Source organism: Oryctolagus cuniculus, chromosome 1 (assembly GCF_051225735.1).
Source record: "Oryctolagus cuniculus isolate XC-2025 breed Fujian yellow rabbit chromosome 1, ASM5122573v1, whole genome shotgun sequence".
NCBI classification, from domain to species: Eukaryota; Metazoa; Chordata; class Mammalia; order Lagomorpha; family Leporidae; genus Oryctolagus; species Oryctolagus cuniculus.
Genome location: NC_142867.1, coordinates 213,020,552 through 213,048,323, shown reverse-complemented (window position 1 = coordinate 213,048,323; position 27,772 = coordinate 213,020,552). Strand labels below are relative to the sequence as shown.

Sequence of the window (27,772 nt, the reverse complement as noted above, 5' to 3'; positions counted from 1 at the left end):
TTAGGCCCCTGTGCCTTTGCACATGCTGCTGCTGCTGTCCAGAGGGCCCTTCCCCTTCCCTCTGCCTAGGCTTCTTTGAGGCCTGTGCTGTGGTTCAAGTAAGAGAAGGACAGCTCAGACCGCATGGACCGCTGGGTGGTGACAGTCAGCAGGGTTCAGATTCAGGGTGTGTTTTGAAACTAAAACTGACAGAATTTGCTAAGAGATTAGATACAGGCTATAGGTGGGTGATGGGAGGAGAATGAGGGAGCCGCCCAGGCAGCCAGCCATTCTGGCGACTTTGTTCTTGGACAGTCACCAGGAGAATGAGCCACCACCAATTCCCAGTCCAGGCAGGGAGCTGCAGGAACAACTGGGAGGAGTGCTGGCTATGCATCTGCACGGTGCATCTCCTACTGTGGCGTCACTAGGAAAGACAGCAGGTGGGATGAAAGGAAGCCAGCTCCCAGCGAAAGTGAGTGTGGCCTGACCTGCAGTAGTGCATTTGCACCCCTGTGGGGCTCGGAGGAGTGAGATGAGTGAGGAGCGTGGTGTTCTGTGTTGCATCGTCTACTGTCTAAAAGCCTTCAACACGTCCCCTGTGATGTGCTCTGTGAAAGCAGAGGTCTCTTCTGTCATTCCTAGAAAAAACACAGTTTGCATTAAAAAAAAAAAAAGATACACAGGAAAGGCAGAGTGGATTTCTTTTTAAATAAACATTAGATTTTTTTATGTTTTAGAGTGGTTTTAGGTTTACAGAAAAATGGAGAAGGTACACAGATTTCCCATGTACCCCTGAGTACCCCTCTCATTATCAACCCACCCCCACAGAATGGTACATCTGTTCCATTTGATGAATACCTTTATGTCTTGTAACATGTTTTGTTTTCCAGATTTATTTATTTTGAGAGAGAGAGAGAGAGAGAGAGAGAGAGAGAGATCAACTTTCCATCCGCTGGTTCACTCCCCAGATGTCCATAATAGCCAGTACTGGGCCAGACCAAAGCCAGGAACCAGGAGCTTCATCTGGTAGCAGGGGCCCAAGTACTAGTACTCTACTGCTTTTCCCAGGTGGATTGGAAGTGGAGCAGCTGGGACCCAAAGATGTGCCCATATGGCATGCCAGTGTCTCAGACAGTGGCTTTATCTGCCACACCACAACCCCAGCCCCTATAACTTGTTGCTTTGAAAAAAAAATTAAATCTGCACATTAGTGAAAACAATTAAAACCTACATATCTGTAAGGGTAGTTTAAGAAACTCATATATGTGAGTATATCATTTTATGTACAAGGACGAGCATAGGGGCCAGCCTTGTGATGCAGCCAGTGCAGCTGCTGCCTGTGATCCCAGCATCTCCTGTGAGCACCATTGGGAGTCCTGGCTGCTTCACTTCCTATCCCCCTCCATGCTGACGTGCCTGGGACGCAACAGGGGATAGCCCAGGTACTTGGATCGCTGCCACCCACATGGGAGACAGGGATGGAATTCCTGGCTCCTGTTTTCAGCCTGGCCATTCTTTCCATTTGGGGAATGAACCAGCAAATGGAAGAGCCCTCTCTCTCTCTCTGTCACCTCTGGCTTTCAAATAAATAAATAAATCTTTTTTTTTTTTAAAGAAAAGCATGTGTATGAGTACATATGTGTATATATGCTTCACTTAGATTCACCAAATGATAACTTTTTTATTGTGGTAAAATGCACATCAGCTACAGTTTATCATTTTACCCATTTTAAAGTACACAATTCAGTGATATGATTACATTCCATGTTGTACAGCCATCACCACTCCAAATTAATCGCATTTTGTCACACCTAGATTAATCCGTTTCTACTGCCACCACTATTACTATTCTTATAGTTTCCTGGAAACTTCAGCATTTAAATTGCAGAGATTGTGACTTTTTAAAAAAGATTTATTTATTTATTTATTTGAAAGTCAGAGTTACACAGAGAAGGAGAGGCAGAGAGAGAGAGAGAAAGAGAGAGAGAGAGAGAGAGAGAGAATCTTCCATTTGCTGGTTCACTCTTCAATTGGCCCCAGTTGGAGGTGCACCAATCTGAAGCCAGGAGCCAGGAGTCTCCTCCAGGTCTCCCACGTGGGTGCAGGGGCCCAAGGACTTGGCCCATCTTCTACTGCTTTCCCAGGCCATAGCAGAGAGCTGGATCAGAAGTAGAGCTGCTGGGACTCAAACCGGTGCCTATATGGGATGCGGACACCGCAGGCAGCAGCTTTACCTACTACGCCACAGCACCAGCCCTGAGATCATGAATTTTAACCCTAAAAATTTCAGTGGGCATCTCCTAACATTAAAGACCCTTTCTCATTAAAGTCTACAATTAAATTCAGGAAGCTCAACGTTGGCTTGATAGTATTGTCGAATGTATTATCTTCAGATGCTACCAGCTGTTCCAATACTGTTCTCCAGAGAACTTTTAATTTTATGCCCAGGATTTGTCCAGGAATTTGGTTGTCATGTTTCTTTTGTCGACTTTTTGAGAAACAGTTTCTTAACCTTTTAAAATAATTAATTAGTGAACTTATTTTGAGGTTCTTCCATGATGTTGACCTGTTTGAAGATTACAAACCAGTTTTGTTGTTGTTTATGTTTTTTAGTAGAAGGACCTTTGATTTGAGTTTGTTTGATTGATTTTGCATGATTAGGATGGTTTATGTGTTTTTGGCAGGAATACTACATAGGTGGTGATGTGTTCTTCCCATATTACATCACAAAGCTTTTTGAGATCAGCTACTGTGGTCTTATATAATCTCTTGGTTAAGACTTGTAGATGGCATTTAAAATATTTTTTGATGAGATTTCAACTTACAGAGGTGATAACGTGTGTATTTCTGAGTGAAAATTTACCAAAGACAAACCTTTTTCTTTCTTCTAAACCGTCTCTCACGTCAGGGTGGTGATGATGTCATGGCCTGTGTCCACGACGACAATGGTAGGGTCCGCATCCAGCACTTCTACAATGTAGGCCAGTGGGCCAAGGAGATCCAGAGGAATCCGGCCCGAGATGAAGAGGGCGTCTTTGAGAACAATCGTGTTACCTGCAGGTTTAAACGCCCTGTGAATGTTCCCAGAGACGAGACAATCGTGGATCTGCACTTGAGCTGGTATTACCTGTTTGCCTGGGGTCCAGCCATTCAGGGTAAGCTGAGATGTTAGCATTAGATTAAACACAAGTTACCACCGTGCTTGCATTCATTATTACTCGAGGTCGCAGTGAGTGAGCCAGAGAGCAGTAAGCACTCCAGGTAATATAAAGGGAAAAGGAGATGTGATTCCTATTTTCAGCAGGTTGTAGTGGACTTAGGCACGTGAAAAACAAGCCGATGAGTTAGACAGAAAGCTAGAGCAGTATGAGACCGTGGATGGTGAGTTATATGCTCAATGAAATAGACCGGGCGTGTGTGACGTGTGAGGTCTGAGCTCTCATTCTTACCACATCCTTGAGAGGTACGGATATTATTATCCTCATTCTAGAAAAAGTAAGAAACTTGCTCAAAGCTGCACAACTAATTAAGGGAAGAGCTGAGACGCAATCCTGGGTGTGTCTGACTCGAAGGCAGTGACTACTCTTCACTGGTCTCCTCTAAAGAGAAAAGCACTGAGCAAGAAAGGGCTTCTGGAGGCTTCTCTGGAGATTGACACAAGCTTTGCATGAGCTCCCCACTTAGGACTTTCTAGCAAATTACCCTGTAATTCAGCCCATTTCTCCTCAGATTCCGATTTGCAGAGGAATTAAACTGGCTATCCTGTTGAAATGTAGTTTTCTGCAGGTGTAGGGTGGGACCTGAGCTTCTGCATTTCTAGCAGGCTCCCTGGTGATGCTGGTCCCCAACAAAGACCCCAGGGTATCTTGAGATCCCTGCGAGATGCTAAAATCCAGTTCTGCTGTGTTTTGAGTGTTCTTCCTGGTTGATGAGCCTGCTGCCTGAGCAAGAATGGAAGTGCGTTTGATTTGTAGTCCTGGTTCCGAGAACTCTTTCTGCCTCCTGGCAGTTGCATCTTTCTTTACTGAGGACTCAGCCACTGTTTACTGCCTCATTTGATCTGGAGCTTTGCCTTTCCATTTGTTTCCATTTATCCGTCTGGAGCTCAATGATCTACCCTTTTGGCCTGATGCCAGCTGGGAAAACACTTGGATGAATCCAGATTTGGAATACCTTTTCCATTGACTGATTTTCCCAGATTGCTGACCATAGATCTGCTATGATATATTTTTAAAGATTTATTTATGTATTATTATTTGCAAGGCAGAGTTAGCGAGAGAAAGAGAGAGGGAGGGAGAGAGATATCTTCCATCCTCTGGATCACTGCCCAAATGGCTGCAACTGCCAGAGCTGGGCTGATCTGAAGCCAGGAGCCTCTTCCTGCCCTCTCATATGGTGCAGGGGTCCAAGTACTTGAACCCTCTTCTGATCCAGCTCCACTTCTGATCCAGCTCTCTGCTGTGGCCTGGGAAAGCAGTAGAAGATGGCCCAAGTCCTTGGGCCCCTGCACCCACGTGGGAGACCTGCAGGAAGCTCCTGGCTCCTGGCTTTGGATAAGTCTTTAAATTGTATCTCACCCTGGAGAAGTGAACTCATTTAAAATGATGGCATTTGGAGATTAGCATTTTGAGCTTGGGTTTTGGTTCTGCCCCTTGGTAGCCGTATAATATTTAGGCTGCTATCTAAATTCTAAACTCCATTTCCTTGTATCTAAAATTGGAATAATACCTACTTCATAGGATTATTGTACAAATAAAATGAAAATGAGGATGTGAAATTGCTTTACAAATTAGAAAGTACATTGAAGTAGTCCTCCCTTCTCAGAAGAAGATATGGTTCTAAGACCCCCCCAGTGGATGCCTGAAGCCCTATATATTCTATAATTTTTCCTATAATAACATTTAATTATAATTAGGCATGGAAAGAGATGAAGAATAATGCCTAATAATAAAACAGAACTAGTATAACTATATACTGCAAGAAAAGTTATGTGAAAGAGCTTGCAAACTCTTCTTCTTCTTCTTCTTCTTCTTCTTCTTCTTCTTCTTCTTTTCTCTCTCTCTCTCTCTCTCTCTCTCTCTCTCTCTCCTCAAAATATCTTACTGTCCTGTATTTTTGGACTGTGGTTGACTGTGGGAGATAGAAACCATATGAAGCATAACCACAGATACCAGAAGACCACTGTATTTTCAGAAGATCATATATTTTTTTAAAGATTTATTTATTTTCTTTGAAAGTCAAATTTACAAAGAGAGAAGGAGAGACAGAGAGAGAGAGAGAGGTCTTCCATCCATTGGTTCATTCCCCAGTTGGCTGCAATGGCCAGAACTGCGCCGATCTGTAGCCAGGAGCCAGGAGCTTCTTCTGGGTTTCCATGCGAGTGCAGGGGCCCAAGCACTTGGGCCATCTTCCACTGCTTTCCCAGTATAGAAGAGAGCTGGATCAGAAGTGGAGCAGCCAGGACTTGAACTGGCGCCCATATGGGATGCCAGCGCTGCAGGTGGTGGCTTAACCCACTAGGCCACAGTGCCGGCCCCAGAAGGTCATCTTGTGTACATATATGGCATCCTGGCCTGACGTTCAAAATGCTCTCCAACTCTGATCTGGTTTCACCTGATAAGCTCTCTTGACACCTATTCTTCTTCTTCTTCTTCTTCTTTTTTTTTTTTTTTTTTTTTTTTTTTTTGACAGGCAGAGTGGACAGTGAGAGAGAGAGACAGAGAGAAAGGTCTTCCTTTGCCATTAGTTCACCCTCCAATGGCCGGCACGGCCGGCACACCACGCTGATCTGAAGGCAGGAGCCAGGTGTTTCTCCTGGTCTCCCATGGGGTGCAGGGCCCAAGCACTTGGGCCATCCTCCACTGCACTCCCTGGCCACAGCAGAGAGCTGGCCTGGAAGAGGGGCAACTGGGACAGAATCCGGCGCCCCGGTAGGGACTAGAACCCGGTGTGCCGGCACCGCAAGGCGGAGGATTAGCCTATTGAGCCATGGCGCCGGCTGACACCTATTATTCTTTCCACTCTCTTCAAGCAAAACAAGCATGTTCCTACCCCACTTACAGGCTTGTGCCTTTCTTGTCTCTGGAATGTCCATCTATACTCACTTCATTCTTTTAAATGGGGATAAACTTTGGGCTAAAACTTAAATGGAAGCATGGGACTCCATTTCTTCCAAGGCAGGAGTCTTCTGTAGGTACCTGGTTACATCTAGGAGTTCATAGAGGTGACCAATGAGATGAGATTAGGTGGGAGTGTTGGTGGGACCTGCTGACACAGAATCTCTGCACCAGCTTGAGGGTTTAGGTTTATGTTAGTTAACAGGAGGGACTTGACTTGCTTCCCTAGCAGATAGTCCCTTACACAGCCTTACTCTGTACCCTGGTCCTAAAGAGAGCTTTGCACTGAATTCATATACCTAAGCCTCCCTAGTTCACGTTTCAGGTGGACTGTTCAGGACATCAGCCTTGTAAGCTTCCTTTATATACAGCTTTCCCCTTTGTGCTGGTAACCAGGTCAGTTTCCCATCCAGAGACTTGCTTGCTGTCTTAATCATCCTACTTTCCCTGCTGTTCTACCCTACTCTGCCAGACAGATGCAGACACAGACACATGCCCAGCCTGTGCCACTCCCCCACCCCTGCCCAGACCTGGCCTGAGCCGTGGACGTGTCATGTCCCACAAGCAATGACAGAGGGCTTCCGTTTGTAAGGCACACATTGGCAAGAGTTGTTGTTTTGCCATTTGTAAAAGGTTGGGGCCGGTGCTGTGGGGCAGCAGGTTGATGACCTGGCCTGAAGCGCCAGCATCCCATATGGGCGCTGGTTCTAGTCCTGGCTGCTCCTCTTCTGATCCAGCTCTCTGCTATGGCCTGGAAAAGCAGTACAAGATGACCCAAGTCCTTGGGCCCCTGCACCTGTGTGGGAGACCAGGAAGAAGCTCCTGGCTCCTGGCTTCGGATTGGCACAGCTCGGGCCATTGTGGCCAATTAAGGAGTGAACCATCGATGGAGGATCTCTCTTTCTGTCTCTAACACTCTCTGTAACTCTGTCTTTCAAATAAATAAAATAATAAATATTTTAAAAAGGTAGATTTGAAGGAAAAGATTAGTGGCTTTTGCTGTTTGAAGTCTATTTTTGACATTAAGAGTAAGCATTCATACAATATTAGCTGAATAGCAGTTTTAAAACTGGGGTGCCATGGGGAGACCAATAGATTATTATGACAGAGTGTATAGATGAATGGGAACTAGTCTTCTGCGGTAAATTTAACTAATTTTTGTGTTCTTCTTTATCTGTGCAATTACAGGGAATTCTGATAGTAACGTTATCTAATACCTGATTCCATGTATTTGTAGTCACTGCCTCTATCACCTGATCACTGCTATGTGTTCAGTACTTACGACTTTTCTGTGGTTTTTCTGTTATTTGCCTATGCCACCTTAAATCTGTACTTTTTTTATTGCTTCCTTCGCTTCTATTTCTTTCTTACAGGCTCTATCACACGACACGATATAGACTCACCTCCAGCTTCAGAGCGTGTTGTCAGTATTTACAAATATGAAGACATTTTCATGCCATCAGCTGCCTATCAGACCTTCTCATCTCCATTCTGTTTGCTTCTCATTGTCGCCCTGACCTTCTACTTACTGATGGGAACCCCTTAACCACAGCTGCAAGGCCAACAGAGTAAATGGATTGGAACGTCTTTGGTAGAAAAGTATTTTTAAAGAATATCCAATATAATCTCAGCTTCTGTTATTTGGCCAACACCTTGAATGACTGCAGCTTTTTGGAAGAAGGGATAAGCTTCTTTTCCAGTTAAAGAGGATTGTTTCACAGTGACCCCATGCTTTTGAAAGTACTTACAACTTTTCCAAGCACTTTCAGCTAACGTTTTCTTAAGTGAGTTTCACCGCTTGATGAAAATTACTTTTGCCATCTTACTCAATGGAATGTGAGACCCAGAAAGGCTGCTTGTTCACACGGCTTCTTGGTCACCTAACACACAGCAAGGTCGAGAAAGAGCTGGACTCAGGAATCTCGTGTCCAGTCTTGACTGAGTACTACAGTGTGAGAGAGGTACTTGGAGTGTTGCTAGGGGAAATTCCACTGGGTGTCACAAGTTCACAGTCAGCCTTTTGGGCAGCAATTTCAGATTTCCATAAAGCATAAGTGCTTTTGTCTATATACACAGTTGATGGGGGTGGGGAAAGAGGAAGATTATAGTGATATTAAAATGATTCCTATTTATTTGAAATTCCTTCTCTAATAGTGAGTAGCACTTTTATTGCTGTTCAGAAAGGTCAGAAACAGAACTACATATGTTCCCGAAGATGTGAAATTATGTTAATAATTTTTAAAAAGTTGGGACTTTTAACTGTTTGGATTTGGACTCTTCTACCACTGTATACTTTTTTTTTTTTAAAGATTATTTATTTGAAAGGCAGAATTACAGAGAGAAGGAGAGACAGAGATCTTCCATCTGCTGTTCACTCCCCAAATGGCCACAATGACCAGGGCTGGGCAAGGCTGAAACCAGGAGCCAGGAGCTCCTTGCAGGTCTCCCACATAAGTAGTGGGGGCCTAAGCACTTGGGCCATCTTTCATTGCTTTTCCCAGGTCACTAACAGGGATCTGGATTGGAAGTGCAGCAGTGTGGGGTTCTGACATGGAAGGTGGCGGATTAGCCCACTGCACTACAACTCCAGCCCCAACCACTGTATTTTATAAACTATAGTTTGCATTTGTGGTTACATCCAATTCTTTTTTTTTTTTAAAGATTTATTTATTTGAAAGTTAGAGTTACAGGTATGGAGGCGGGGAAAGAGAAAGGGAGAGAGAGATCTTCCATCTGTTGGTTCACTCCCCAAATGGCTGCAATTGTCAGGGCAGCACAAGCTGAAGCCAGGAGCCAGGAATCTCTTCCAGGTCTCCCATGTGGGTGGCAGGGGCCCAAGCACTTGGACCACCTTCCTCTGCTTTTCCAGGCACATTAGCAGGGAGCTGGATCAGAAGTGGAGCAGCCAGGATGCAAACTGGCACCCATATGGGATGACAGCAGTGCAAGTGGTAGCTTTACCCACTATGCCACAGTCCAGTCCCTACACCAAATTCTGTTTTCAGAGTCAGCATAATGTTAAATATGATTGAATATGATAAATCATCTTCATAAAAGTAATTCGTTTTAAAAATAAATCAGCATTTTTTGAGACTATAGAGATTTGGAGTAGAAATTTTATTAAGACTATTTTTTTTAATTACAAAAAGGGGATATGACCTTGAAATGAATTTACCTAGAGTGTCCATTCACAGTGTTCAGACTTGTAAAGTGGACTAGCAGTCAGCACAATTCATACCAGTGCTTTGATATAATGCATTTGCTTTTTCCAAAGGAGCCCAAATACTCTGTTGTTCCAGATGTCTGTGCTAACAGCCCCTGAGGAGAGGTACCCATGAGTATAGTCACATGGCCGAGGCACTGCCATTGTGGCTTCTATAATTCTCTGGCTTGCCCCATTGCTTTCAAGCTGGATTCAACTCCATGATTTTTGTGATGAAAGAATAGTGAGGACTGGGATTTTTTTTCCATTTTCTGGAAATCTTTAATTCTGTTTAAAAAATGTTTTTAATTTTAATTTTTAATTAGTTTTTAACAGCTTCGATGTGATTTGTAGATATAATTCTAAGAACATAATTGATTTCTTTTTTAATTTTTTTAAAAGATCTATTATTTATTTGAAAGGCAGAGTGAGAGAGGGAGAGAGAGAGACAGAGAGAGATTTTCCACCCACTGGTTCATTCTCCAAATGCCAACAACAGATGGGGCTGGACCAGGCCAAAGCCAGGAGCCAGGGACCCTTTCTGGGTCTCCCATGTGGACAGCAGGGACCCAAGTACCTTGGCCATCACCCACTGCCTCCCAAATGCATTAGCAGGAAGCTGGAGCAGAAACCCAGAGGAGTCTGGACTTGAACCAGGCACTCCAGTGTGGGATGTGGGTGTCCCAGGCTGAGATTTAACTCACTGCGCCACGAGCCTGCCCCATGGAGACTGACTTCTAATGCCATGCTTGAGAATCATGTCAGAAGTGAGTGTTCTCCTGTGGGGAGAGCTTTCAAATTTTTCTGGACCTGACCCAAAATAAGAAAACCAACACTGCTTTGTGACATTGCACAGTTGCCAAGTGCTTCTGAGGGTGGTAGAAATACTCCTCATTGCAGATGGTGAGATTCAGTAACATCGGTGAGTGATGGGACTCATGTCGTCATGTTCAAGTCTGTGGTTCCACCTGACTCCCATTGCCTCTCCACTAGGCGCCCTGGGTATGACTGAGTATGACCTGTGTATCGCCTTCTCACCTATCCTGGCTGTTTAGAGTGAAGATATGTGGTATGCAGCCACCCGCATTGTAAATAAGAAAGCAGATATTTTTGTATTTTACTCTTTTATGTGTATAATATATGCTATAAATAGGTTAAAAGAGCGACTTCAGCTAGTAGCAGGCAGGGGAAGCAATATATGAATGGAGTTTCCTTCTGCTTGTATTTCAAATCAAGCTTATTATTTTCATATAGTTGTTTCTAATTTGATTACCAGCTTTGCATGCTTAGAACTTTTGTTGACTTCTTAATTCTATTAAGGTGAAATGTAAACCATTTAAACAGGTTTTTTTTTTTAAACATTTATTTATTTGAAAGTCAGAGTTACAGAGACAGAGGGAGTGACGGAGAGAGAGAGAGAACTCTTCTATCTCTCTGGTTTGCTCCCAGATGGCTGCAATGGCCTGGGGTGAGCCAAGCCGAAGCCAGGAGCTAGAAACTCCATCTGGGTCTGCCACGTGGATGGCAGGTACCCAGACACTTTTACCCTCTTCCATGTTTTCCCCAGGCCATTAGAAGGGAACTGGATCAGAAGTAGAGCAGCCAGGACATGAACTGGGATGCTGGCATCGTAGGTGGCAGCAGTACACACTATGCCATAATGCTGGCCCCAATTTAAACAATTTTTAAAATGTGTTTGAGAGAGAGAGACAGACAAACAGAGAGAGTTTCCATCCACTAGTTCACTCCCAAATGCCTGCAAGGGCTGGAGCTGGGCCAGGTTAAAGCGGGAAGCTGGGAATTCCATCTGGGTCTCCCACATGAGTGGTAGAGACCTAACTACTTGAGCCATCACCTGCTGCTTCCCAGAGCGTGCATCAACAGGAAGCCAGAATTGGGAGCAGAGCTGGGATTTAGACACAGGTGCTCCAGTGTCGGATGTAGGTGGCCCAGCAGCATCTTAACCACTGAGCTAAACCCCAGCCCCTGCAAACCATTTTGATGGTCTCCAGTGCCATCTTTTACTGCCTGTCCTCACCTGCTGTGTCCCAGCAAGGCTAAAGGGCCCTCGCTTCTTCAGACCTGCTCCCTCTCCCCTCTCATTGTGTTCCCTGTGTTTGAACAGTTCTCTTCTTACTGTGCTGAATGAACTCCTATTCATCTTTGAGGTCACAGCTTAAATATTGCATCCTCCAGCGCCTGGGACTGTGTAAGTTCAGGTCACTGATAAGTGTTCCCATAGCACACTGGGCCTCTTCCTCATACGTCACTATAACCACTGTCTCATCTTCCCTCCTAATTCCCTAGTGCAGGGACTGCTTCTTATTCCTCATCACTGTAGCCAACACTTCTCTAAAGTAGGGACTCAGCAAACATTTGTGGAATAAATAAATAGATGAGGGTAATTTTCTAGCACAAGTGTGTTTGCTTCAGAAGGCTTGTATCTCATATACATTACCAAGCTTACCAACATTTTTTTTTTTTTAATTTGAGAAGCAGAGAGAGCTCCTATCTACTGGTTCATTGCCCAAATGCCCACAATGGCTGAGGGTAGGCCCGGGCTGAAGCCAGGAGTGGGGAACTCAATCCCAGTCTCCCACTTTGGTGGCAGAGACCCAACTGCTGCCATCTGAACTGCCATCTTAACTTCTAGACCAAATGTCCATCGCTGGCCAACATTTTTATGCTCAAACCATACAGCAGTCTTTCAGCCAACACTTAACTTTGTCTTTTGAAACGTAGATTCTCAGCAACATACAGTTTTGTCTGCAGTCGACATGTGTTGGCATTTTTAATAGAAATAGCTGTTCAGAAGTAAGAGTCTGCAGACCAAGGATGTGGAACAGTGTGTGACCATCATCTCAGAGAATCATCAGTCGAGAGACATGCTGAAGTTAAAATTCTATAGATGTAAATTCCATTCATTCCTCTCTAACAGAAGAGAATCATCTTGTCTTTTACTTCTACATTCCCATTTTCGGTTATAGTACTTGTCACAAAGGGACAGACCCATCCGGCATGTTTTACAAAATGCCTAAACAGAAAAAGAATCATGCTAGCAAAATGATTTAGTGCTATTCTAAGCACTATATATGTATTAACTCATTTACTTTCACAGCAATGATAGATTCTGTTATTAACCCAGTTTTTTTTTTTTTTTTTTTTTTTTTTTTTTTTTTTTTTTTGACAGGCAGAGTTAGCCAGTGAGAGAGAGAGACAGAGAGAAAAGTCTTCCTTTTTCTGTTGGTTCACCCCTCAAGTGGCCACTATGGCCGATACGTTGTGGCCGGTGTGCTGTGCCGATCCAAAGCCAGGAGCCAGGTGCTTCCTCCTGGTCTCCCATGTGGGTGCAGGGCCCAAGGACCTGGGCCATCCTCCACTGCACTCCTGGGCCACAGCAGAGAGCTGGACTGGAAGAGGGGCAACCAGGACAGAATCTGGCGCCCTGATTGGGTCTAGAACCCGGTGTGCCAGCGCCGCAGGTGGAAGATTAGCCTAGTGAGCTGCGGCGCCAGCCTATTAATCCAGTTTTACAGATGGAAAAACTGAGTGTAGTCACTTGGCATAGATTATTAGTGCAGCAAAGACTTGAGAGACCATTGAATCCTCTGCACTTATTTTCCAAGGTGGGCAGCAGAGGCCAAGGAAGGTGATATTATTTCCTATACTTTCATGTATCTTCATGTCTTCATGCATGTTCATTAGAAATTTTATTACATGGAACCCATTGTCCATACTGAATTTAGCTAGGTACAATCTACCACATTTTAGTTATTTACAATGGATGGGAGAACTTCCTATTGTCATATCTGGGGAAAGTAGCACTTTTTCTTTTTGGTATCTGCTTTGCTGTTTAAAAACATTTTTTGTTTTAAAGATTTATTTTATTTATTTGAAAGTCAGAGTTACACAGAGAGAGGAAAGGCAGAGAGAGAGGTCTTCCATCCGTTGGTTCACTCCCCAGATGGCCACAACGGTCGGAGCTGTGCCGATCCGAAGCCAAGAGCCTGGAGACTTCTGGCTCTCCCATGTGGGCGCAGGGACCCAAGGACTTGGGCCAGCCTGTACTGCTTTCCCAGGCCATAGCAGACAGCTGGACTGGAAGAGGAGCAGCCGGACTAGAACTGGCGCCCATATGAGATGCTGGCGCTTCAGGCCAGGACTTTAACCCACTGCGCCACAGCACCGGCCCCTGAAAACATTTTGATTCTTTATTTTACTAGTCATTTTAGTGCTTTTCGTAGACTTCACTTTTAATTGTGTGCAGATTTGGGGCCAGGATTGTTGTGCTATGGGTTGAGCTGCTACCTACAATGCCGGCACCTCTTAAGAGCAACATTTTGTGTCCTGGTTGTATCATTTCTTATCCAGCTCCCTGCTGATGTGCCTGGGAGAGCAGAAGAAGATGGCTCAAGTATCTACGTGGGAGACCCAGGTGTTTTTCCAGGTTGCTGGTTTCAGCCTGGCCCAGCCCCTGCTATTGCAGCCATGTGGGGAGTAAGCTAGCGAATGGAAGATCTCTGTCTCGCCCTCTCTGTGTAACTCTAATAAATAGATAAATAAATCTTTTAGAAAATAGTATGCAGTTTGGTCAAGACTCTAAGCATGTATTTGAGTTGATTTTGAAAGTGACTTGCATAAAACGAGTGTCTTCTAACTTGGAACACTGCTATGCTGTCTGATCGTTCCATCTGAAGGGTGAAAGTATCAATGTGATTTCAGACAGAAGGCAAGAGCTATATTTAATTATCTTAAGTTGGCCTTTGTTGTTAAAAAAATCAAAAAGTTTGGACAACTCAGATGATATTTACTGTCATTTACTATACCATTTCGGGTGATATTTACCACTGTTTCTGGAACTCAGTTTAATGGCTGTAGGATTTTATGCTAGCCCAGAGGCTGACAAACTTTCTCTGTAAAGGTTAGATGGTAATCATTTTAGGTACAGCTGTTTGACACAGCCAAAATAGTGCCTAAGTGTTCCAATAAAATGTGACACTGAAATTTGAATTTAATAGAACTTTCACATGTCACAAATACTCATCTTCTGGATTTTTAAAATTTTGATCTTTAAAGATTTATTAATTTGAAATGCAGAACAACAGAAAGAGAGAGAGAAAGATGAATGTATCTGCTAGTTCACTCCCTAAATGGCTGTGACAGCTGTGTCTGAATCAGGCAGAAGCCAGGAGCTGGGAACTCCAGCCTTGTGGTCCCATATGAATGGCAGGGGCCCATGTACTTGGACCATCTTTCATTGCCTCCCCAGGCACATTAACAGGAAGCTGGATCAGAAGCAGTGGTGCTGGGACTCAAACCCGTGCTCCTGTATGGTGGTTTAACTTGCTGTGCCACAAAGCTGGCCCTCCTCTGGTTTTGTTTTTGTTTTGTTTAGTTTATGCCAATTAAAAATGCAGAACCCACACATAGCTTGTGCGCCACATGGAAACTGGAAGCAGGCTGAGTTTGGCTCCCGCACTGTGGTTTTCCCATCCTCTTTCTGGGATGGGGACATACTAGTGTATCACTGTCAACTATAAAGTGCACTGCCAGAAATGTAACACCGGTTAATTTGTAAAAGTGTGAAGGCCGGCGGATACTTGTTTTAAGATGAATTCTGCCGGCGCCGCGGCTCACTAGGCTAATCCTCCACCTTGCTGCGCTGGCACACCAGGTTCTAGTCCCAGTCGGGGCACCAGATTCTGTCCCGGTTGCCCCTCTTCCAGGCCAGCTCTCTGCTGTGGCCAGGGAGTGCAGTGGAGGATGGCCCAAGTGCTAGGGTCCTGCACCCCATGGGAGACCAGGATAAGTACCTGGCTCCTGCCATCGGATCAGCGCGGTGCGCCAGCCGCGGCGGCCATTAGAGGGTGAACCAACGGCAAAGGAAGACCTTTCTCTCTGCTCTCTGTCTCTCTCTCTCACTGTCCACTCTGCCTGTCCAAAAAAAAAAAAAAAAAGATGAATTCTGATTGACTTGTTGCTATAAATAGTCTTCCTATGTACTTACATTCTACTTTCTGGAGGTGATGTGAAAGACGTGGCAGTAAAAAGGGCAGAGCTAGGGAAGTAGCTGTTTCCTTTGATCTAAGCTGTAGTGATATGAACTTGATTGCTGGGCTGCTCTTCATGCCAAGGATTTTGCTGCTTCGGAGTGAGTGATTCCCCTGTAGAAACTGTTTGGAGTTTTATCAGAATCTGCTGCACTGTCCATGTGATGCTGGGGATCTCCCTGCTGTATCAGGGTGGAAAAGTATTTGAAAACCTCTGCACCAGGCCAGATGCTGAGATGTGTATATTTTGTTGTTGTATATAATTATATATCGCTGTTCTCTTAACAGAATTGTTTAGTGAACAGTCTGACTGTACTCAGTGTGTTTATATATATGTATATACACATTTGTGCATACATGATGGCATGTGTGTTTACCCGTGAATGCCTACTATGTATACATTCCAAGAGCATTTGGAGCTCTTCATCATGATTTTTTCTGTTTCTAATCTCTTGACTACTTTAAAACCCAAGAGATAGAACCTTGCGAATATCCCAGGCAAAACTATCCTTGAGTTTATAGCAATTTAGTTTGTAGAAAGGATTCTTGGATCTTTTATTAAGCCTTGCCTCCTCCATTCAGCGTTAGATGAATTGGTAGGAATATAGAGAATATCATTGTTGAATTGGACTTTTCTACACTGTTAGTTAAGAACCCAACACTAGTGTTATCTGAGTAGCTGGCATGTTAATGCAACCTATACATGTTTTGCATTTAGTTAGATTTCTTATTCAGTATTCAATCAGCAAATTATTTAGTTTCAAGTTGGACTTCTTTGTTTTTATATTTCACAGATGACTTGTGTATAAGTTCCTTCTCATGAAAATAGTGACTAGGCTAATGTGATTTAAAATAAGTCTGGTTACTGAAAATCTAAGAAATCATCAAGCTGTTTGGGATTTGTCGTTGAAAATCCACCAATGCTTGATTAATGCTTTCAGGTCTCCCCTGGATAGTTGCTGTTAGGCTAACAGCCTCTCAGTTTGATTGTTCTGCAGAGTGATCAGTTCTGTAAGGTTAGGGGTGCTGCCATGGTGTGGCATTCACCCAAGTCACCACAGTCCCTGCTGTCTCACCACATAGAGTGTCCCGGCCACCTGGAAGAGTGAACGCAGCTTCTCCACATGCCTTATTCCCACTGACGCATTGATATGCTGGAACAGTCTGGCTCCAGGAGTATTAATATACTTTTTTTGAGACTGTCTACAAAATACTATTTTGTAAAAACTATGCTTTTAAATAGACATTGATGGGTTATATTTGTTTTATAATAATTGTGTACCTAATATTCAATTGTGATTAAACATAAATGTATATTTATAATCCTGTCCAATGTGAATTTTTACTCTAAGATGTGTTAGTACATTACTAATAAAGACATGGATTTCTATTTACATGAAATAATTGTAGCAATATTCCTAAATGCTACCTAAATAATTGTTCTGTCCATTTGCCATTATAAGTACTTTTATCTTTAGAAGATTGTATTACAGTCAGAATATATTAACCAGATTTAAACTGTAAGATATAAAATCTCAACTGAAATTCTTCCTGTTGTTGTAATTAAAGTTAGTTTTTAATTCCTTCGCTCTGGCACATCTTTGTTTTTCTATTTCTTTGTTTTAAATCCTTTCATTGACAAAGTCTCCCTTCATTCTCTCTGAACCTAAAGAACTTGGAAACGGTAAAACCTGTAGGAGAATAATATTGTTGTATGTATACAGGTAAAAATCCTTGTTGAGAAACAGTTTGAAAAATAAGCTTGTGTTTATAGCTTATGAAATAGTAAATGAAGATTCTATAATCCCATTTAATTGCACATAGCTTGTTCTAAGAATTTCTTAGGATTTTCTTTATTAGCAACTAAATCATGTTATACATTAAGAGTAGTTTAGTTGGAGGGCCTCATAAATCATTAGGGAGGTGTACAAATTGCAAAATATAATAGCTGAACTGCCATTACTACTGTTGATAAAAAACAAGAAATGGCATGTTAAGAAAAAAAAGTCAGGCATTACCATGTTCTGCATTATTGGCTATAATCCTCACCCCATCTTAGTATTCCATCTTAGTATTATATTCCATCTTAATATTCTAGCTGTTCCCTCGGTATTTGGTGGTATGCTTAATGCATGTCCCAGCCATCAGGTCTGACCTTGGCTGATGCTAGTCTTGGAGATTTATTTGGGCTCAGTCCCAGATGCAAGGACCAGAGGGAAAAGCTATAAGATTGAACCCAAGTAGTAGATGTGAAAGTCACCTGTAACTGGAAGGTCAAGAACCATTAACCACTCATTCATGCATTCATTCATTCAATAAATGTCTACTGAGGACTTGTACTAAGCCTAGTGCTAGATACTACACATAGAGACTCCAGGATGAACAGCTCTCTCTCTCTCTCTCTTTCTCTTTTTTTTTTTAATTTATTTTATTTATTTGAGAGATGGAGTTACCGAGAGAGGTAGAGATACAGAGACATCTTCCATCTGGTTCACTCCCCAAATGGCTGGAATGGCCAGTGCTGAGGCAATCCGAAGCCAGGAGCCAGGAGCTTCTTCCAGGTATCCCACATGGGTACAGGGGCCCAAGGACTTGGGCCATCCTCTGATGCATCAGAGGGAGCTGGGTGGAAGTGGAGCAGCCAGGACTCGAACTGGCACCCATATGGGATGCCAGCACTGTAGGCCAGGGCTTTAACCTACTGCACCACAGAAACGGCCCCAAAGAACAGCTCTTGATTTCTGCCCCTAAAGAGCTCACAGCCTGGCTGGGGAGTCAGACATGTAAACAGCAGAACAATGCTTTATGGTAGACACAGTGATAAGGGAAAAAAGCTCAGGTTTGTATGAACCTGGAGTGGGAGCCCTCACTAGCCTTCCCTGGGACAACCAGGGAAGCAGACTACAAAGCTGAAGTTAAATCATAAGAAACAGAGCTATGGGCTGAATGTTTGTGTCCTTTCCACTCCTAATCGCCAACATGAAGATATTTGGAGTTGGGGTCTGTGGAAGGTGCTATGGTTTGAAGATTTAGCCCTCAAATTCATGTAGATAGTTGAATCCCAAAGTCATGAGTTGAATGTGCTTGGAGGGGAAAAGCTTGATCTAGTCATGGTGACTTGGAGGTGGACTTAGTGCGAGATCTTTAGATCATTGGGTCCAACATGGCTTTTATGAGAGGGCTGGTTATAAAGCCAAGTTTGGCTCAGCCTCTCTGCTCCCTAGCTCACTGTGTGATCATTCCTATACACACTCTTTTCTAGTGCCATTCTCTAGCCTCTCTAGACACCCAAATCAGGGGGCCTGCACCATCTTGGACTATGAACCTCCAAAACCGTGTGCCAAAGTAAAACTTTTCTTCATTAGGATCTTACTCCAGATGTGTTGTTTTAGTGATGAAAATCTAATTCAGGAGGTGATGAGGTCATGAGTGTAGAGCCCTGATGGTGGGATTAGTGCCCTTACAAGAGGAGACAAAAGAGAGCTTGCTTCCTCTTCCAAGGACACAGCAAGAAGCTGGTCATCTTTGGACCTAGAATCTGACCTTGCTGGTACCCTAATCTCAGACCTCCAGCCTCCAGAACTGTGAGAAGTAAATTTCTGTTGCTTACATTACACAGTCTGTTGTCGTTGGTAATAGCAGCCTGAACTAAGACAAAGGGTTTGGAGTAAACCAGGACATGGAGAGACACTGCCAAGGAAGGAGAGAGCTACCTTGGAGGAAAGGCCAGTAGGATGTGTTCTGGAGATACTGGCATTTGATGGTGCTTGTGTGAGTTTTCATTTGCTTCTGCAACAAATTTCATGGTTGACAACAACGGAAATACATTCTCTTAGAGTTCTAGAGACCAAAGTTGGAACGGAATCTTACAGAACTAAAATCAAGGTGTTGGCAGGGCTCCTTCTGTCTGGAGGCTCCAGGAGACAGGACCTGTTCCTCACCTCTTCCAGCTTCTGGTAACTGTCATAGTCCCTAGCTTGTGGGCTTATCACTCTGCCTCCAGGGTCAGCCAGCTTTTTGTCTTCTGTAGTCTAATCCCCCTCCCTCACTTCCTTTCATAAAGATAAAGATGTTTGTCGATGTATGATAGTGGTACATCCTGATAAACCCTTCATCCGTTGAAAATATCATGTCATAAATGCATTTAATCCCCCTAACCCACCAAACATCATAGCTTAGCCTGGCCTTCCTTAAATATGCTCAGAATATTTATATTAGCTTATAGTTGGACAGCATATTTAACACAAAGCCCATTGACCATCAGGTAATGCATTGAATACCTGCATCTAAAAAACACTGGCAACACAGCTCACTAGAGTATCCATTGTTTATTTCCATGATCACATGACCTACTGGGAGCTAGGGGTCACTGCCACTGTCCAACAGGAGAGAAAGTATGGGGCCTGGAAAAGGCCAAAATTTGAAGTTTGGTTTCTGTCAAACACATATCATTGTCACATCATCATCAAGTTGAATAATCACTGAATCAGGGATCTTCTGTACTTGTGATTATATTTAGGGCCCATCTTTTTTTTTTTTTTTTTTTTTTTTTTGACAGGCAGAGTGGACAGTGAGAGAGAGAGACAGAGAGAGAAAGGTCTTCCTTTGCCGTTGGTTCACCCTCCAATGGCCGCCGCTGCAGCCGGCGCACCGCGCTGATCCTGGCAGGAGCCAGGAGCCAGGTGCTTTTCCTGGTCTCCCATGGGGTGCAGGGCCCAAGCACCTGGGCCATCCTCCACTGCACTCCCTGGCCATAGCAGAGAGCTGGCCTGGAAGAGGGGCAACCGGGACAGAATCCGGCGCCCCAACCGGGACTAGAACCCGGTGTGCCGGCGCCGCAAGGTGGAGGATTAGCCTATTGAGCCACGGCGCCGGCAGGGCCCATCTTTATAATCCAAGATACTCTCCACATCTCAAGATCCCAATGTAATCACACCTGCAAAGTGCCTTTTGCCATGTAAGGAAACACACTTCACAGGCTCCAGGGATGTGGGCCAGATATCTTGGGGGCCATTCATGGTTCCATCAAGGGGCTAGAAGATAAAGGATGAGGTGGGGAGTTGGGAGAGGTGAGGTAGGGGATACATGGAAGCTGATCACAGGCGACCTTGCAAATCGTAATGAAGAATTAAACCACCTTCCCATAGGATAAGGGGGTTTGGGAAGGGAAGGGACCAGCTTGTATTTTAGGAAGATCACAGTGGCTAAAATGTAATTGATTGCAGTGTAGCAAAAGGGTGGCCAGAGAGACTAGTTAGAGGCTGAAGTGACATCAGGGTAGCACAAAGAGAGTGCTCAAATGGGACACTTAGGATTCAAGACCAGCAGGATTTGATCTATAAATAAGGCTAGTTTGTTTCCAAGTAAATAGGGAAGGATCTGGGCAATTGAAAGGCATCCATCGTCTTCTGTTGCTCGGTCTTGCTCAGATTTGCAGCAAAAGGCTGATTGCTTATGGCTTGGGTGGTTTCAGCCATAGGTGTGAGCATACTTTAGGGAGTAGAGCCAAGGAAGGGATGGGCTGTAAATTTCTAATTCTGACTTTGCAATCTTAAACTATTCCAGAAAAATGTAAATCACTCCTGTGAAGATGGGAAGCCACTAGCAAGGACATAAGTGTCCTTAAGGCCAGCCGCTTTCTGGACAGGCACTCCTGGCTTTTAGTACACAATTGTTTCTCACAAAGTTCAGCCTCCCATCCTAGCAGTGGATGGGGAAGCTGCCTTGGTTACAAACTTAAAAGATTTATATAGATCTCAATGTTTCTTTTTATTCATTTGTCCCTTCCCTGGGTACATTGGTCTCAACTGGGTTTGTTGACTCAGATAATCTCTTCACTGAACCGTTTCACTAACTGGTAAATTATCCTGGAGATGTGGCAAAATGTGGAAGGTTAGCTGCAGATGCACAGACCAGATGGGCAGAAAATGCTAAACTCAACTCAGTGAACTGGTGTGACCTGTGCTGTCAGTGGGAGTCACATGTCCCAGATAACAGACTGAACTAAAAAATGATGCATAGAGGTCAGCGCTGTGATGTAGTGGGTAAAGCTGCTGCTCGTGGTACCGGCACCCTCTATGGGCACTGGTTCAAGTCCCGGCTGTTCCATTTACAATCCAGCTCCCTACTAATGCACCTGAGAAAGCAGCAGATGTCCCAGGTCCTTGGACCCATGAGAGACCCAGGAGAAGCTCCTAGCTCCTGGCTTCAGATCAGCTCAGCTCTGGCCTTTGCAGCCTTTTGGGGAGTGAACCAGCAGATGGAAGATCTCTCTCTCTCTCTCTTTCTCCCTCCCCCCTTCCCCCTGCCTCTTTCTCTATGTAACTCTGCCTTTCAAATAATAAAAATAAATAAATCTTTTTTTTTTAAGAGGTGCTTAGAACTCCATCCATCTTTCTGATACACTCTAGAAATGTCTGAAGACTTTTGGGGAAGGAGGCTGAGGTCTCATTATATAAAAGGGAGCTTGAGTAAGTATAAAATGGACACTAAAGCAAATGTGACCCTAATTTGTCATCATGATCCCAGAAGACCCGAACAAAGTGGTTAAGAAGCAAAGAAAGGCCAGTGCCGCGGCTCACTAGGCTAATCCTCCACCTTGCGGCGCCGGCAGACCGGGTTCTAGTCCCGGTCGGGGCGCCGGATTCTGTCCCGGTTGCCCCTCTTCCAGGCCAGCTCTCTGCTGTGGCCAGGGAGTGCAGTGGAGGATGGCCCAAGTGCTTGGGCCCTGCACCCCATGGGAGACCAGGAGAAGCACCTGGCTCCTGGCTTCGGATCAGCGCGGTGCGCCAGCCGCGGCGGCCATTGGAGGGTGAACCAATGGCAAAGGAAGACCTTTCTCTCTGTCTGTCTCTCTCTCACTGTCCACTCTGCCTGTCAAAAAATAAAAAAAATAAAAAATAAAAATAAAAAAAATAAAAAAGAAGCAAGGATAAGGAACCTGTGTTGTGGTGTGCAGTAAAGCCGGCACGCCATATTGGCGCTGATTTGAGTCCCAGCAACTCCACTTCCAATCCAGCATCCCTGCTGATGCTCTTGGGAAAGCTGATACGCAGGGAAGATGGCACAAGTGGTTGGGCACCTGCACCCACATGGGAGGCCCGGAAGAAGCTCTGGGCTCCTGGCTTCTGTCTGGCCCATCATGGGCCCTTGTGACATTTGGGGAATGAACCGGTAAATGGAAGATCTCTCTCTCTGCTTCTCCCTCTTTCTCTCTCTCTGACTCTGCCTCTCAAATATTTAAAATAAATTAAAAAAAAAAAAGCAAAGAAAAATGTAGGAAAAACAGAAGCAAAATATTTAAAGATTCAAACTCCAGAGACCACCTGAACAACTTTAACCTGACACCACTAAAAGAGAGAGAAAGGAATTAAGTTTTCCTTTACTTCATTTATTTCCTTTATCTCCCAGTCTTAGCTGTAGTTTCTTCATCTGAAAACTGTGGCTAATTGTATCCACCATCTTGTTAACTTTAGAAAAAAAAAACAAAAGTTATGGGGGCCAGCACTGAGGCATAGCGGGTAAAGCCGCTGCCTGCAGTGCAGGCATCCCATAAGGGTGCCGGTTTGAGTCTCGGCTGCTCCACTTCCTATCCAGCCTCTGCTGTGGCCTGGGAAAGCAGTAGAGGATGGCCCAAGTCCCTGGGCTCCTGCTTGCCTGGAAAAACCTCCTGGCTTTGGATCGGTGCAGCTCTGGTTGTTGCGGTCATCTAGGAAGTGAGCCAGTGGATGGAACACTTCTCTCTCTCTCTCTCGGCCTCGGCTTTGGCTTCTCTGTAACTCTGCCTTTCAAATAAATAAATCTTTAAAAAAAAGAAAAACAAAAGTTATATTTAAATTAATATGAAGACCTGTTGAAACTAGGAGAGATGACTACAGGGTTTGAAGCAGTCATATATTCAGTACCTAATATTTCAATCTTTCTTTTTATTTTGAAAGATTTTATTTGTTCGAAAGTCAGAGTTATACACAGAGAGAAGAAGAGGTAGAGAGAGAGAGGTTTTCCATCCTTTGGTTCACCCCCTAATTGGCCAAAATGGCCAGAGCTGCGCCAATCCAAAACCAGGAGCCAGGAGCTTCTTCGGGGTCTCCCACATGGGTACAGGGGCCCAAGGACTTGGGCCATCTTCTACTGGTTTCCCAGGCCATAGCAGAGAGCTGGATCAGAAGTGGAGCAGACAGACTTGAACCAGCGCCCATATGGGATGCCAGTACTGCAGGTGGCATCTTTACCCACTATGCCAAGTGCTGGCCCCTCTTTAAAAAAAAAAAAAAAACAACAACAACACAAAAAACAAATTTGAGTGGCAGAGAAAGAGCTCCCATCTGCTGGTTTACTTCCCAAATGCCCACAGAGGCCAGTGCCAAAACTGGGGGCTGGGAACCCAATCCAGGTCTCCCACATGGGTGGCAGGAATCTGATTACTTGAGCCATCATCACCTGCTGCCTCCCAGGGTCCACACTGGCAGGAAGCTGGAGTCAGGAACTGGAGCAGGAATGAATCCAGGTACTCTGGTGTGGGATGTGGGCCTCTTAACCACTAGACCAAATGCTCCCTCAAAATACTTTCTTTCTTTCTTAAATATGTTTATGTATGGGAAAGACAAGTCATTGAGAGAGAGTGAGAGAGATGGATCTTCCATCTGCTAGTTCACTCCCCAACTGCCAGCAACAGCCAGGGCTAGGCCACGTCAAAGCCAGGAGTCAGGAACTCCATCTGGGTCTCCCGCATGGGTGTCAGGGACCCAAGTACTTGGGTCAGCATCTGCTGCCTCCCAGGTGCATTTGAGGAATCTTGATTGAAAGTAGAGGTGGGATTAGATCCCAGGCACTCTGATAGGGGATGGGGTGTCCCAAACTGTGGCTTAACCTGCTCTACCACAATGTTTGTCTCTTTCTTGATTTTTTTTTTTTTTAAATAAAAAGACTGCAGTATTTTATGGTTGTATCTCAGGACTTTTCCAAGAGAACAGGAACACCTGATACTGCCCAGAGCTGCTGCTTTTTCGTAAATCTGAGACTGGGACTTCTGTTATTATCTTTCCCATGTGACAGAGGGAAAATTGGAGGTTCAGGACTCAATTGACCTGACACCAGTTTTCAAAAACCAAACAAGACACTGGTGTAGGGCCCTTGGCTCTGGATTGGCCTAGCTCCACTGTGTGGCCATTTTGGGAGTTAACCAGTGGATGGAGGACACCCTCCCCCCCCCCCCCCCCCGCCCTGACTCTCTGTAACTCTGCCTTTCAAATAAATAATTAAAAAAAAAAGAGTTTAGATTGCCTACACAAATCATTGTCAACAGCTTTTTACAGGGGCCAGTACTGTGGCGTAACAGGTAAAGCAGTTTGAGTCCTGGCTGCTCCACTGATCCAGCTCTCTGCTATGGCCTGGGAAAGCAGAAGCTGGCCCAGGACCTTGGGGCCCTGCACCTGGGTGGGGACCTGGAAGAAGCTCCTGGCTCCTGGCTTCAGATCAGCGCAGCTCTGAGCGTCGCAGCCATCTGGGGGAATGAACCAGTGGATGGAGGACCTCTCTCTCTCTCTCTCTCTCTCTCTCTCTCTGCCTCTCCTTCTTTCTCTGTGTAACTCTTTCAAGTGAGTAAATAAATAAATCTTTAAAACAAACAAACAAACAGATTTTACAGTCCTCTGAGATGCTTAAATAAAGCAAAAGAAAACATGCCCAAAGACTCCCCAGGCAGAGCAGTTAGCCAAGTGTTGTAGATGAAAGGTGCAGACTCCTTGACTTCCAATTCTGCCTCTGCCACTTGGCGGTTACGTGACTAGGTACTCACATCTCTCCGCTTCAGCTTTCCTGTTGGTAAAACGAGGAAAATAACGATACTTTAGCGGGTTGTTCTAAGGATTAAATGAGTTAATAGGAGTGAGCCACTTAAGAACAGAGCCTACCATACGGTAATCGCTGTTTAAAAAATCCTCAAATAAACTGGTGCAAATATTTACATGTTTATGAAATCCGTGGATAGAATTCCCCCATCGGCCTCTCACACACGCGCTCTCCCGGGGATTCTAGCGCCTAGTTTGGATTTCCAATCTCTGAAAGCAGCGCCTCTTTGGGTTCCCGCCTCCTGGAAGGTTGACACTAACCAATGAGTGAAGGGAGCTTTTTTCTTTTCTTTTTTTTTAATCTCCGGAAACTTGTTACCTGGACCCTAAGGGCCCAAAGGACTAAGGCTTCTCTAGGGCGGAGGAGCTCCCCCAGTGCCCCTTGGGAACTGTAGTTTTCCGAAGGTCACGTGCGTGCTCGATGCCCCGCAAAGAACTACAACCCCCACAAGGCCGCGCGCCGCCACCACCCCCTCCGCCTTCCACCCTTGCTCCCCGCCAGTTCCAGTACCGCCTCGCGGCGGCCGCTGCAAAAGGGAGATGGCTGACCGCGGCGGCGGCGGCCCTGCCGAGGCGCACAGCCCGCGGGGCTCCCCGGAGCAGGCGCCGCGGGTCCCGCGCGGGGTGGGACCGGGCGGCGGCGGCGGGGAAACTCCGCGGACGGCGGCGCTGGCGCTGCGCTTCGACAAGCCCATCAAGCAGGCCTTCTACAACACGGGAGCCGTGCTGTTCGTGTGCCTGTGCTGCGGCGCGGCCGTGCTGGTCTACTTCATCCTCGAGGCCTTCCTGCGGCCGCTGCTGTGGGCCGTGCTGTGCGGCACCTTCCTGCACCCCTTCAAGAGCTCGCTGACGCGCCTGGGCCGCCACTGGCTGCAGCGGCTGCACCGCGCGCACACGCCCATCGTGCTGGCCGCGCTGCTGCTGCCGCTCTGCTTCGCCGACTACGGGGTCGAGGCCCTGGGCGAGCAGGCGCTGCGCCGCCGCCGCCTGCTGCTGCTGCTGGGCGCCGGCGGCCCGCTGCTGTATGGCCTCTACTGCCTCGGTAGCTACCTGGGCGTGCAGGTGCTGCTGGCGCACGCGGGCGCGCTCATCTGCCGCGGGCTGGACTACTTCAGCAGCCTGTGGGTGAGTGAGCGGCGGGCCGGGGGCCCCAGCGAGCGCGCCGTCCCGTTCCCCGCACCCCTAGCTCGCTGCGGAGCAGCCCCGCGGGTCCTCGTCGCCGTGCAGGGGCGACCGAAGGTCCACACCGGTGCTGTACTGAGCGTCCGTCTCCGCCTGCCTTCCCACGCCGTAGGAATCTGGAGCACTTCCTTCCAAAGAGAGGGCGCGAGTGATTCGAAACAGCACTGCTGCTCCCGCTCCGCCCCCATCCGTATTCATGAGCCCTGTCGGGGGGCTGGGGCCCCCGTTGAGTGTAGCTGTTCCACTTTCCCAGGAGCGGGTCCGGAGCCGGCCGGGTTAGGGGCTTGGTGTTACTCCCGATCGGAGAGGGAGCGCTTGCTCCGCGAAGGTCGGTTTTGCACAGTTGGAGGCTGGAGCTGGAAGGGATCTTAGAGACTCTAGTCCACTTTGCCATCCGGTGGACAGGCTAGGGCCTGATCGAGGCAATCAGGTTCCTCAAGTGCCGAAACAGCATTCTTGCAGCCTCCGGCCCCGGTGATTTCATTATAGCCTCCCCGCCCCCTTCTGGGTGTTGAGTGCTGAGGCCTCTATCCCCACACTTCTTGGGACCCTTGTGGCTTCCCGCCTGGATTCCTGGAACAGACTGGGTGGAGAGGTACATTTGTGGTGCTTGGATTACCCTGCACTCATCCTTAGAAAAATCAAGGAGCTTTAGAAAAGGAAGAAATTCAGAGATAATCTAATGACAGACTGTATTGTAGACCATTTATTTATTCACATATTTAACTGGGTAGTGTTAAAAACATGAATATTTGATGCATGAGAATGCTTAGTGATCAGTAACAAGTACCATTTGAGAATACTTTTGATTCACTTCCTTTGTCCATTGAAGTTCAGTGAACTTTGACATCATTAAGTTGCAAAATAATGCTCCTTATCTGTTACCAGGGTTTTGACTTGCCTGAGGTCATTGGTAGAATGAGTGATCCCAGACTTGTATTCTTTCTTGCTGGAACCATCTCTTGGGACGAGTTAAAACTTGATTGAGCTTTTTGTTAGGTCTTGGGCTTTGTGAGGGATTAACAAGAGGAGTAGATGCAGGGCCTGTCTTCAGGATGCATATAATCATATGTGAGCATGTTCCAGTGGCAGTGGACATGCCACAGGCACAGAAAATGTGATTGTCTCAAAGTCACAGAGCTTGTGAACACTTCTGTGGTTCACTTGTGTGGAGGCGCAGTTCAGTGCTCTTTCACCTATTTCACAATTCAGTTAAATGCGTTGCATGACTTACGCAGAGGGTGGAACACTATGAGCTGTTAAGAAATACAAGGACTCCTCTGACTTAATTCTTATCCTCAGCATACTCCATCTTCTCAAAGTCAGACACAATTATAGAATCTGCTAACTTAGAAAAAAAGCTAGGGAGAAGTTTTTTTTTTTTTTTTTAAT

General features: G+C 45.6%; 2 protein-coding genes and 1 long non-coding RNA gene across 13 annotated transcripts in view; 2 read left to right on the top strand and 1 right to left on the bottom strand.

Moving 5' to 3' along the window:
- The window catches only part of FRRS1L (ferric chelate reductase 1 like), a 39,566-nt gene extending 22,893 nt beyond the window's left edge, over positions 1-16,673 (top strand). The window contains exons 4-5 of one of the 3 annotated variants that reach the window (XM_089319287.1): positions 2,891-3,137; positions 16,434-16,673. In XM_089319287.1, coding sequence (XP_089175413.1) covers positions 2,891-3,137; positions 16,434-16,459 — 273 coding nt within the window. In that variant the 3' untranslated portion in view covers positions 16,460-16,673. Of the gene's footprint in view, positions 1-2,890; positions 3,138-7,471; positions 11,256-16,433 lie in introns of those variants that run through there. The other 2 variants (XM_051843417.3, XM_089319289.1) reach the window with 2 other exon arrangements.
- Positions 172-26,581, bottom strand: LOC149128849 (uncharacterized). 3 transcript variants are annotated; one of them, XR_016224770.1, is made up of 3 exons: positions 25,262-25,565; positions 25,147-25,166; positions 172-620 (listed from the first exon to the last, which is right to left on the bottom strand). It is a non-coding gene; the product is annotated as an uncharacterized LOC149128849 (long non-coding RNA). The 3 variants fall into 3 exon arrangements; XR_016224771.1 differs by lacking the exon at positions 25,262-25,565 and adding an exon at positions 26,446-26,581 and having other exon boundaries at positions 493-620; XR_016224767.1 differs by lacking the exon at positions 172-620 and having other exon boundaries at positions 24,893-25,166.
- TMEM245 (transmembrane protein 245) overlaps positions 25,663-27,772 on the top strand; it is a 102,722-nt gene continuing 100,612 nt past the window's right edge. Inside the window, exon 1 of one of the 7 annotated variants that reach the window (XR_016224761.1) lies at positions 25,663-26,323. Coding sequence is in view for 4 of the 7 variants with exons in the window: in XM_051843365.3 (XP_051699325.3) it covers positions 25,739-26,323 (585 nt within the window). In the remaining 3 variants the exon portion in view is untranslated. The remainder of the gene's footprint in view (positions 26,324-27,772) is intronic. The other 6 variants (XR_016224762.1, XM_051843365.3, XM_051843366.3 and 3 more) reach the window with 6 other exon arrangements.